Here is a 12,835-nt window from a genome sequence, read left to right on the forward strand (position 1 = left end):
ATTTACGACCAAAGAAGCCCACGGTTCAATCAAAATATCAGTGTTATTAAGTTTTAAAGCTTTTTTTCTCCTTTAAAAAACGTTTTTTTAGTCAAAACCTACCATCAGGTATTTCTCTGGCACCTGAAAAAGAGAGGAAAATATTACGAACGACGAAAAGAAAAACAGCCATGAAATATTAGTGCTTCAATGTGTCATCAAGTTCTGTTCTGCATAAGTTGGTGGCAATTGTGAGCCAAAGAGATATATGCATCCCATAATGCAATTTTGGGGGGTCTTTACATAAAAACAATACAAGTTATTGACTCTTGGGACTGTATCATGCTTCAGTGAACTGGATATCCATTGAACTGTATTATGGGATTTGTGAAAAAAGCGAACTAGTGAAAAGTAAGTATTCCCTTTAATCTTGACTTTTTGACTCTCAGCACTCAAATCTGTACAGCTGTTTTAATACTCGACTCTCGACTACAATATTTTCTACTTTTACAGAACAAAAAAGTCTGGACTTTTGAATCGTGAATCACGTGATAACACTATAAATGATCCTGGAAAAACCAAGAGCAAAAATTATAGGTTTCGATCAGTGGGTGTTAAGCCGGCTGACTTAGAACTTAAAAAACGAAGTTCCTTGATAAACATAATGCAAAACACCGTCAGAAATCATCCCTTTGAATTAATGGTCAACCGAAGTATGAATGATTCGTCCACTGCTCTAACCTTTTTTTGTCTTTTGTCTCCATTCTTTGTATTTCACTTCAAGTGGTTTCTTCACATCTCTGTCCACATCGACTTGTTTCACGCAGCAAGATGCTCCATTAGTGCGAATTGCTACCTCGTCAAATTCATCTTTGACTTTGTAAAAGTCATTCAGAGCTTTCTTTCCAGCGAAGTCTTTGTCTCCTCCTCGTTTCGCAGTCCACGATTTGGAGTAATAGATGTGATCTCTGCAGAATCCCCAATCTCGAATGACTTCTATTTCAACCACGTATAAATTGGATCTGTACCCATTCTCCGTCACGGGGACATAGTAAATACCAACACAATTCTGTTCTCCACCCTTTTGTAGAGGTCCAGCATCGCTTTTAATGTGATCATTTAGGAGGCTTTGAAGGGCTTTGTTGATATCATCCTTAAGGGCGTCCACATCGAGTCCAAGAATTTCTCCGTGTTGATACTTTGAACCTTCTTCTTGATTGTCTCCAACACCGAAGTAAATTATTCCTTTCCTGTTAGCATTTAAACAGGCACAAATGAACTTTTTTGCCTTTTCCATAATCTTCCAAGGTAAGGAAGAGGGATAAGCGTTGACGAGTGACTTGAACTCCACTTCCCTGTTTTCTTCAGCATCCAGAACACAGCCTTTCTCGTAGGAAACCAAACTTCCTTCAACTCCACGAGATCTTGGAGTACCTGTAAAGGTATCGACAGTAAATCATTACTGAGAATCTATATTCTCAATCCTTGGGAAGCAATTGCGGTGAAATGGTGGGAGCATTACTTTGCCCTCAGTTTTGTCCCATTTTCCTTAACCAAACCCGGCATCATATGTGCATTGAATTTGTAAGTTCTCTACTCTGGAAACAAATATTCTCAGTATAGCCTCACTTTGAATTTTTACTCCTCAGTAATGCTTAAATTTCTCTTTAAAAGTGCAACAAAAAAAATGCATACAATTAATTTCAAATGTAACTTACATCTTTTAAAGTTTGGAAAGACCTTTTTCCCGTCCAGTGTTCCATTTCCGAGAATCTTTTCCTTTGATTCAAGTTTCTCGTCCAGGTTTCTCTTTCCGTCCTGATTTGAGAATGCTTTTTCAGGCGTTGGGGTATTCCCAGAAGCAGTGGAAAGCAAGGTTACGTCATCCTGAGTGGTGTTAGTTGAACATTCTTCCTTTTCCTTTGCTGCCTGCTGAATGTTGTCTTCCAGAGAAGTGCGATCTTTAATATAAGTAACACTAATATATTAAAAGGTTTTATAAGAAGAAAGAGCAGCGGATATATGCAATACCACTTGAGAAATGGTGACAAGCAAGTTATGATGGCGTGCAGACGTGTATCTGAGGGCTCCGCGAATTCCGTCGAATTTGTTGGCACCGAACCTTCCTCATCTCCCTTAAACCAATACCTACATTGGGACGACAAACAAATTATATTTAAGTGGAAAGGGAGCCTAACACAACTTCAGGAATTTTGTTTGAAAGCCCTGAATTTGGAAGTTCCTGCAACCGCGAGTCCCTCTGAAAGGTCTAGTTCTTTGAAGTCGACGACAATCACGTTGGTTTTATTCAACAGTACCGGCACCCTTCAAGTCCAAGGTCCGGAAGCAAAAGCAATGAAAGCCGAACTGAAGAAGCTATTCCGGTTACCGGTTGATGACGACTCGGTTATTCTGGTGAATGAAGAAGAAGCTTCTACTCCGGCACTTAACAAGAACGCCAAATCAGTACAAGAGGAGTTGGACTGTCTGAAATCTGAAATGATATTGTTTTTTGTGTCTGTAGTAAACCCTTATTGTTTGTTAAACCCCTAGTCTCGCTTGGTGCAGAAGTGTTTACTTTTTTTCAAATTCTTGTCTAACAGTTTTGCGATTATGAAATTATATAGCAATTTGTAACATAACGATAATTACGTTCGACATTAGGGGAACGAAATTTCTAATCTTGGGCATCCTGTATATTGTTTTTTTTTTCATTTTTGTCAGCGCCATCTTGAATTACGTCGTACGTGTATTGATACATCATATGCGGACTATACGGAGTCCATTCGTACAACTTTCTTTAAATACATGTTTCATCTTCATGGCATCTCGGTTCGTCTATTTAGTTCGCCCAACGAACAAACCTCATAATAAATGATTACTCCCAGATTTACCGTAAACGCTTTAGTAAGCCTTCCCCAACCTAACCCACCCCCTTTCCCTTTTCCTTCTCGGGGACTCGTAGCGAGGGGGCTTTGTAAAAACTCGAGAGTCAAAATACCAGTCTTCTAGTTTATATCACCAAGCTTTAATAAATCTAGGATAGAGTATACAGCAGTTATCAATGTCCTGAAATAGTCTTGAAATCACAACGTGGCCAGAAAGCGCAAAAAGTAGCGCATACGAAGTTTGAAGTTAGCACTGTACGGCTAAAGAGAAATATAAGCTTTTAAAACCATATTTTGCCGCGTATGTTTATTGCACAAAATTCAAGGGGAGTGGAGGAGGGCTTATTAGAGAGGTCTAAACAAGACTGAGGCTATCGGACGTCTCATAAGAGAGGGGCCTTATTAGAGCGTTTACGGCGTAAGTATAATTCGAAGGTCTCGCTCGACAGGTAAGAACTTCAGTGAACGTTTAGTGTGTGTGCATCTCGAAGTTTTTTTTTTAATGTGGAGAAGAGCGCCAAATCAAGTTGTTAGTTAGTATTGACCACTGTCATAACAAGCTGAATTTGGTGATACGCAAGTCTTTCTCATGTATATTACTGTACTTTATTCACACGAAAAGTAAAGCTAATAACTCCAGCAATTTGCGCTTTAACTTCCTGTGAATTAAGAAGTGAACTCGACAATGATCAACATGTCATCCTCGATACCTGTGTCACTCGATTCCTTTTATTTTCTTCGATGTTTCTGGGTTTAGTATTTTACTAGTAACCCGACATCTCCTCTCAGGGGGCTATTAAATGTAAATAAAAAATATGGCACTTACTTATGATTTAGAGTCTAGCCATGGGCACAGTATTTCAATCCTGTGACATGAGTCATAGTTTTCGGCGATTATTAAAACCATCTCTAGAAGTACACTGATGCTGGTATCCTCAAAAGCGACTGTCCAACGCACTTCAATAATCCGAGAGTACTTCTACATGTTCTTAAATAAACATCGACAGGGAATCCTCTAAGAAGCCATGGGGCTTATAGGATGAAGATACCCCTGACTAGATCTAGCAAACGATAATTTACTTCTCTAACAACCGTGCGCGTTACAGGTTGAGTTTAAGTCTAGAGGCACGGAATGCCATAGTTTTGGACCATGGGATAATATAGTAAATTGACTGAGGGTCTTACAGACACGAAGCCTATAGGACTCTGTGGACCTTAACTGTGAATTCCAGCTCCTGTGCTCAACTTACTTTCAAATGACCGCGGCATCAATTTACTGGGATAGTTACAAATTTAGATATGCAACTCAAAAGCGCGCGCACCACAACACCATGCAAAACCACAAGGCATGCGCAAACCGGCAAAAAGAACTATATATTGATCAGTGTTTTCGTTCCCTGTTAGATCTACTTCATGAAGGTAGTCTGATTAACGAAAAAGTCAATATTATTCAGTCCTTGGAGCTTAATACTTTTAACCGGTATGCCCATGAAAACAATAAGGGTTTACCACAGACACAAAAAACAATATCATTTCGTTTTCCCGCGCAGGCGTTTGTATGCTTTGACTGCCGATTCAGCAATCTTCTCTACCTATCAAACTGCTTATGGATCGTGATCACCATCGCAAAACAGAGAACGCTGTCGCAAAAGATAAATAATTGCGATCACATCACAAATCAGTAAAATGTCAGTTTCCACTGAATTTGTTTTAACCTTAAAGACAAGTTTTTTTTCGAGGACAAATTTACCTTTAAGGTTTTCACTGTTACTACCCTAAAGCAGGCTCTAAGGCAGCAAATAGGCCGGGGAAAAGTCGACAGATGAGGCAAGCCGACTGCAAAGGTATTTCTCCATCTTGCTTACCGGCTGCACTATTGCACAGTTTTAAAAGCGACAGTGGGTTAAGGCGTGAATTTTAATGTCCTAGGTCACGAAGTACGCATTTGGAAGGTTTGATGCTCATGATCTGTTTATTGCACATATAAGCTGCTATTAAAACTTTATACTGAAAATAATTGTCACACCTTTCATAAAATTTCCACTGGGCTCCTTTATTCTCAATTCGACATTCCTCGTTTTCAAAATTTCTATTGTAGGGATTCCCTGTTCCCCAGTCCTCGATTTCCAGGTTCTAAATTTAAAGAAAACCTTTAAAATTTGTTTATCTCGCATTTTTCTAGTTTGTTATCACATTTTCTATCTCGCATTTTCTAGTTTTTTATCTCGCATTTTCTATCTCGCATTTTCTACTTTGTTATCTCGCATTTACAGTTTTTTTCTCCACCCGGGATTATCTCGCATGTCCCCTACAGGTTTCCGTATGAGTCAACACCTTGCGCCAACAAAGAACAAGGCTTCATTGTGAAATCAAGGAACAAAAGAAAGAAATCGAAAGACAAAGGAGGTTCTAATAACACCCTGACAGGAAAAGAATCCGAACCCAAAAAACAACCAAAAGAGCGCTTAACCCTGCTCATAGGAGATTCGTTGATCTCAAGAATACCTGGAAAAGACCTGGGAAAAGCAGTCGGCCATAGGGTTATAGTCAAGCCTTTCTCGGGCGCAACGACAAAGGCCATGAATCACTATCTCAAACCTAATCTGGAATCTTCGCTCAACACATTGGGACTAAATCATATATGATTCATTTCATATACCATTTCATCATTGATTCATTCCTCACGGGACCATTAGAACCCACAAATGACCAGCTCCCAACGTCAGTGGCTTCATAGCTCAGTTGGTTAGAGCGTCGCACCGGTATCGCGAGGTCACGGGTTCAAACCCCGTTGAAATCCTGAATTTTTCAGGCTTCTCTACGCAATTGCAAAAATTGCTCTCATAACTGCGAAGATCATAGCTTCATTTGATTTCATATCCGCAGTTCATATATGATTCATTTCATATACCATTTCATCATTGATTCATTCCTCACGGGACCATTAGAACCCACAAATGACCAGCTCCCAACGTCAGTGGCTTCATAGCTCAGTTGGTTAGAGCGTCGCACCGGTATCGCGAGGTCACGGGTTCAAACCCAAGTCCTGAATTTTTCAGGCTTCCCTACGCAATTGCAAAAATTGCTCTCATAACTGCGAAGATCATAGCTTCATTTGATGACATATAGACGAATTAAGAATCCTATTAGAAAACAATGATATCGATATTGTTTCCATAAATGAAACGAAACTGAACGAGAGTATTCGAGATCATGATGTTCATATTCCGGGATACGAAATAATTCGCCGCGATAGACTTACAAAATGCGGCGGAGGGATATGCTTCTATGTAAAAAATTCAATCAACTTTACAGTACGAAATGACCTACATATGGATGCATTAGAAAATCTTTGATTGAAAATCCATAAGCCAAATTCAAAATCTTTTGTGATTGTTACTTGGTACAGACCACCTGACTCTCCCATTGCCATTTTTTCACCATTTGAATCCCTAATTGGGAAATTGGATAGTGAAAATGTAGAATTTGTTGTACTGGGAGACATGAACTATGACATGATAACTACTCGATATGACAATGACACATCCAAATTCAGGAGCATTGCTGATGTCTACGGACTCGAGCAGCTCATCTCTGAACCGACGAGGATAACATCCACCCCATCAACTCTAATTGATTTAATTTATACCAACTGCTCGGACAAGATTGCTTGTTCGGGAGTTTGTCATATCGGGATAAGTGATCATAGCATACAGTTTATTCATCTTTCTGCTTTAAGCCCATCTATTCGTGTGAGGCCCAACGACCAGATACAGAGCGAAGGTTCGTCCGTTTCGGCTGAAGTATTCCAAACGTCTTCGGGTGACAGTGGAGGCAACTCAGCAGCCGTTGATCAAGTCTTTTCCATGTTCAAAGATTTTCTTGAGAAAAAAAATTAGAAGACAAAGGAAAGCAAATCGAGCATAGAAGTAAGTTAGATGAAGAAGTTGTGCAGCTAAAGTTCAAAGGAAACCAGAAACAATTTGAGCTTAATGCCGAGCTGGATACCATTTTGGAAAGTATTGAAACCGAGAGTGAAAGCATCGAGCCAAAGTTGTCGCAAATCAAGAAGCTTTCCCAAGAAGACAGGCAACGTATTCGAAAGCGGCAGAAGCTGATAAAAATCGCTGATAAAAGCATGGACGGCTGGCAGGTCGTAGCCGAGTACGAGTCAGACGAACTTGCATCCGGCTCCGAAGATGAAAAACGTCTTAAGAAGGCAAGGGAAGCTGCGAGTCGCAAGAGACGCCAAAAAGAACAACTCTCCAGTGACCGTGGAAAGAAACCAAGAATTGCTTTGGGCACTGATAATCAACTTTTTCGTGGTATAAGATAAAGAGTCTCCTCTATACTTTGTATGTTCATGGGTGTTTTGGATACGCTTGCGCATCCTACCATATTTCTCGTGGTATTTGTTTGTATTACGGGAATTTAAGGGTAAAATGTTTTACGTTCGTTTGAGCGAAGCGAATTAGAACGTAAATATATTTTCCGCTGGTATTCCAAGTAATTAGTTGCGGTGTTTTCATTTCACACCTGCCGCACCCACTATTGTGCATTCTGTTTTTCATGTTTGTCAGGGATTGGCCAGTTATTAGTATTTATACCCTCCGCTGTCTCTTGAGTACCATTCACGCTTGCGGTTCCATACAGTTTATTCATCTTTCTGCTTTTAGCCTTCCCCCCCCCCCCCCCCCCACCTCCCGTTTACTACAGGTTTCGTCATTGCCTTTATCTTTCAGGCCGTAGAGACGCTTTTGGCGACTTCTTCCGCTGTTTCAAATGCGGCAAATTTGGACACTGGGCTAAGGACTGCCAATCCTTGTTCTGGCCGGGAAGTTACCAGCCGCTTAGCTACAATTCTTTCCCTGGAATCTCCTACAACAAGCCAACCTCAGGCCAATCAGCTCAACAAAAGCATTGATGATGCCTTGGCGCAGGTACATCAGTTTACACAGGATTACGAACTTGAAAGCTGACATTCATTACGTGTTAAGGGTAATCTGAAGAATAATTTAGTTTTCTGCAGATCTATAGGTGCTCCGGATTTCATTTTGTCTATTATTGAAAATGGCTACAGACTGCCATTCATTAGTTTTCCGTTGGCCGTAAAACAGAAAAATAATAAGTCGGCTTGTATTTATGCTGTTTTTGTGGATCAAGCTGTTCTTGAGCTCCTTAATTCAGACCGGGTGTGTTTGGTTAATGAGCAGCCTTTTGTTGTAAATCCTTTGTCAGTTTCTGAACAACCATGCGGTAAGAAGAGCTTATTCTCGATTTGCGTCATGTCAACAAGTCATTAATTAAGCAAAGTGTTAAGTAAGAGGACTGGAAAATTGCTATGTCTTATTTTGTGAAGGATGGGTTCATGTTTTCCTTCGATTTAAAAAGTGGTTACCATCATGTAGACATTGCACAAGAGCACCAAACTTTTCTGGGGTTTTCATGGCGTACGCCCGATTCCATTAAGGAAATATTTTATGTTTTTTCTGTGCTCCCGTTCGGTCTGTCCTCTGCCCCTTGGGTTTTTACTAAGGTTTTGAAGTTATTGGAGAGTACAGGGTCTTTGTAAAGCCATCTTCTTGGATGATGGTTGGGCGATTGTTCAGGATAGAGAAAGTTGTCTCATTAAGGCCCGGGCTGTAAGGGCGGATTTGTGCAACGCAGGTTTTGTTGTCAATGAAGATAAATCGGTATGGGAACCCACCCAAGTATTGGACTGGCTGGGTATTACCTGGAATGCTGCATTAGGTACTTTTAAATTGTGGAAAGGAGAATTGTTAAGATCATTAACTCAATTGATCATATTATTGAAGCCGATTTCAAAGTTACTGCGAGAGAGTTGTCTTCCTTCACAGGTCAAGTTATCTCTACCTGTCCTGTAGTTGGTAAGATTGGCAGGATAATGACCAGACATTGTGTCTTGTCCACCGCGTGCAGGGATAATTGGGATTCTATATCCCTTCTTGACGATTACTGCAAGGAAGAACTGTATTTTTGGAAGGAAAGTATGGTTAATATCAACACTAGGTATTGCTTTGTGAGTAAGGTACCAAGTTATTTTGTGTATTCTGACGCCAGTTCCACCGGAGGTGGAGCAATTACTGATTTTAACAATGATTTTGTGTGCCACAAAACGTGGTCGGAGAACGAGAGAGGTCAAAGTTCAATGTGGAGAGAACTGTCTGTTATTGAGTTTCTTTGCAATCATTTGCCTCAGTGTTGGATCACATGTTAAGTGGTTTACGGATAGCCAAGTAGCTGCTCAGATTGTTGAAGTGGGCAGCATGAAATTAGGTTTGCACAAATGGCCAGAGGGATTTGATATTTGTATCCGATCGGGAATTCATTTAGATGTACAGTGGATCCCTCGCACTTCGAATCAACAAGCTGTTTATATAAGTCGTTTAATTGATACTGATGATTGGCAAATTACTGAAGAACTTTTTCTTTTTCTCGATGGCTTGTGGGGTCCGCATAGTGTAGATTGCTTTGCAAATTATTATAACCGCAAGATCCCCAGGTATTTCTCGAGGTTTTGGAATCCCAATTCCTCGGGTGTTGATTTTTCTTTCAGTCTCTTGGAGGGGAAAATTGCTTAGTAGTCCATCCAGTTGGTATCATCCCACGCGTATTACATTATCTTAAATCTCAGAAGGCCGTTAGACTAAAATTTACTGATTAATTTATTGGACGGTGTGTCTACTAGCCTTTGTTTTTTCAGTTGTTGGCGCTGGCCAAGGCAGTATGCCGTTTATTTGTAAGGCACTGGCCTAATGTTTGGTCTGTCATTTCATATGGTGCTGTCCTAATAGGAGTATAGTTGATTTATGTGGCACTGGCCTAATCAATGGTTGTTGATCTACGCGGCACTGGCCCATACGATCATTCAACGTCTTACGTGGCACTGGCCTCATCAATGGTTGTTGATCTACGGGGCACTGGCCCATACGATCATTTAACGTCTTACGTGGCACTGGCCTCATCAATGACTGATTTTTGTACGGTTATTAAAGGATGTTCTGTCTTTCTTTTGTTCTTCTAGTATGTATGTTTTGTTCTTGTCTTTACAGATTATGCTATCAAGTAATTCTTGGAAAGGCTTTCAACAGTTTTCTTCAATCAACGTTTATGAAGTGCTAAATGTTATGTTGAAGTCCAGGTCGGATTCGACCACTAAAGCTTACGTTCGTGTTATCAGAAAGTCCTTGGACTGGTCTAAAAGTAGACAGTTCAACATGCAGTTACCTTTTCCTCTTAGTGTTGTTTCTCTATATTTGTTTGAAGTTCAGCAGTCTTCCGCTTCTAGCTCCTCAGTAATTTTAGCCCATGTGGCCCTTAAATGGTTACATTCTTTTGTCCCTAGTTTGGATCGTAATCCTTTAGATAGCGAATTTTGCAGAAATGTCGTCGAATCCGCTAAACGCCAGAAGTCATAGCCAGTTATGAAAAAGAAGCCTATTTCCACAGAAATTATAAGGCGTATTTTAGATATTCATAACAGGAAAGATGCTAATTTAAAGAATCTCCGTATTGCTGCGTTGTGCTCTTTAGCCTTCGCAGGGTTTTTTCGTTATGACGAATTATGCAATATCGTTCCGGAGCATATCGAATTTCACAGCGATTATATAAGAATTTTTGTGCCTCGTAGTAAGACAGATGTTTATAGGGAAGGGAATTTCGTCTATATTAGTGCATCTGGATCTAAGTACTGTCCTGTTGGTGTTTTACAGCGTTATTTAGATTTATCTGGTATTGACTTAAACAGTCCTCTCCCTTTTATTTAGACCAATTGTTTTTCACCGTAGTACTTCTAGCTATACCCTGAGGAGCGGAAAGATTTCTTATACTACCTGTAGAGATATCTTAAGGGATACCTTAAGTCAGCTGGGCTATACACCCCTAATGTTTATGGTCTTCATAGTTAAAGATCCGGTGGCATTACAGCTGCCGTACGCTATAGTAGGAATTCGATTCCAGAAAGACTACTTAAAATTCCTGGTAGGTGGAAATCTGATTCTGCCAAGGATATGTATGTTGAAGAAAGCCTTGAAAACAGGTTGCATGTAACTAAGTATTTAGGTTTGTAACGTATTATGGAGCGTAGATTAGTTTCTGCATACAGTAGTATCTAAAGAGTTGTAAAAAAAAAAAAAAAAAAAGTGCAGTAACAATTTCTTTTTGTAATTTCTATCTTATAATAAACTGTTTTGGATACGCTTGCGCATCCTTCATGGGTGTTTTGGATACGCTTGCGCATCCTACCATATTTCTCGTGGTATTTGTTTGTATTACGGGAATTTAAGGGTAAAATGTTTTACGTTCGTTTGAGCGAAGCGAATTAGAACGTAATCCTCGTTTTCAAAATTTCTATTGTAGGGATTCCCTGTTCCCCAGTCCTCGATTTCCAGGTTCTAAATTTAAAGAAAACCTTTAAAATTTGTTTATCTCGCATTTTTCTAGTTTGTTATCACATTTTCTATCTCGCATTTTCTAGTTTTTTATCTCGCATTTTCTATCTCGCATTTCTTGTTTTTTATCTCGCATTTTCTACTTTGTTATCTCGCATTTACAGTTTTTTTCTCCACCCGGGATTATCTCGCATGTCCCCTACAGGTTTCCGTATGAGTCAACGCCTTGCGCCAACAAAGAACAAGGCTTCATTGTGAAATCAAGGAACAAAAGAAAGAAATCGAAAGACAAAGGAGGTCCTAATAACACCCTGACAGGAAAAGAATCCGAACCCAAAAAACAACCAAAAGAGCGCTTAACCCTGCTCATAGGAGATTCGTTGATCTCAAGAATACCTGGAAAAGACCTGGGAAAAGCAGTCGGCCATAGGGTTATAGTCAAGCCTTTCTCGGGCGCAACGACAAAGGCCATGAATCACTATCTCAAACCTAATCTGGAATCTTCGCTCAACACATTGGGACTAAATCATATATGATTCATTTCATATACCATTTCATCATTGATTCATTCCTCACGGGACCATTAGAACCCACAAATGACCAGCTCCCAACGTCAGTGGCTTCATAGCTCAGTTGGTTAGAGCGTCGCACCGGTATCGCGAGGTCACGGGTTCAAACCCCGTTGAAATCCTGAATTTTTCAGGCTTCTCTACGCAATTGCAAAAATTGCTCTCATAACTGCGAAGATCATAGCTTCATTTGATTTCATATCCGCAGTTCATATATGATTCATTTCATATACCATTTCATCATTGATTCATTCCTCACGGGACCATTAGAACCCACAAATGACCAGCTCCCAACGTCAGTGGCTTCATAGCTCAGTTGGTTAGAGCGTCGCACCGGTATCGCGAGGTCACGGGTTCAAACCCCGTTGAAGTCCTGAATTTTTCAGGCTTCCCTACGCAATTGCAAAAATTGCTCTCATAACTGCGAAGATCATAGCTTCATTTGATGACATATAGACGAATTAAGAATCCTATTAGAAAACAATGATATCGATATTGTTTCCATAAATGAAACGAAACTGAACGAGAGTATTCGAGATCATGATGTTCATATTCCGGGATACGAAATAATTCGCCGCGATAGACTTACAAAATGCGGCGGAGGGATATGCTTCTATGTAAAAAATTCAATCAACTTTACAGTACGAAATGACCTACATATGGATGCATTAGAAAATCTTTGATTGAAAATCCATAAGCCAAATTCAAAATCTTTTGTGATTGTTACTTGGTACAGACCACCTGACTCTCCCATTGCCATTTTTTCACCATTTGAATCCCTAATTGGGAAATTGGATAGTGAAAATGTAGAATTTGTTGTACTGGGAGACATGAACTATGACATGATAACTACTCGATATGACAATGACACATCCAAATTCAGGAGCATTGCTGATGTCTACGGACTCGAGCAGCTCATCTCTGAACCGACGAGGATAACATCCACCCCATCAACTCTAATTGATTTAATTTATACCAACTGCTCGGA

General features: G+C 40.0%; 1 protein-coding gene and 1 pseudogene across 6 annotated transcripts in view; one reads left to right on the forward strand and one right to left on the reverse strand.

Annotated features, from left to right (window-relative positions):
- The window catches only part of LOC138008946 (sterile alpha motif domain-containing protein 9-like), a 56,286-nt gene that overhangs the window by 10,107 nt on the left and 33,344 nt on the right, over positions 1-12,835 (reverse strand). For all 6 annotated transcript variants that reach the window (XR_011124388.1, XR_011124348.1, XR_011124307.1 and 3 more), the window contains exons 14-16: positions 1,698-1,940; positions 721-1,413; positions 103-123 (exon numbers count right to left, since the gene is read on the reverse strand). Coding sequence is in view for 1 of the 6 variants with exons in the window: in XM_068856337.1 (XP_068712438.1) it covers positions 103-123; positions 721-1,413; positions 1,698-1,940 (957 nt within the window). In the remaining 5 variants the exon portion in view is untranslated. The remainder of the gene's footprint in view (positions 1-102; positions 124-720; positions 1,414-1,697; positions 1,941-12,835) is intronic.
- LOC137974316 (uncharacterized) lies at positions 6,279-11,082 on the forward strand (annotated as a pseudogene).

This window comes from Montipora foliosa, chromosome 1 (genome assembly GCF_036669935.1).
Source record: "Montipora foliosa isolate CH-2021 chromosome 1, ASM3666993v2, whole genome shotgun sequence".
NCBI classification, from domain to species: domain Eukaryota; kingdom Metazoa; phylum Cnidaria; class Anthozoa; order Scleractinia; family Acroporidae; genus Montipora; species Montipora foliosa.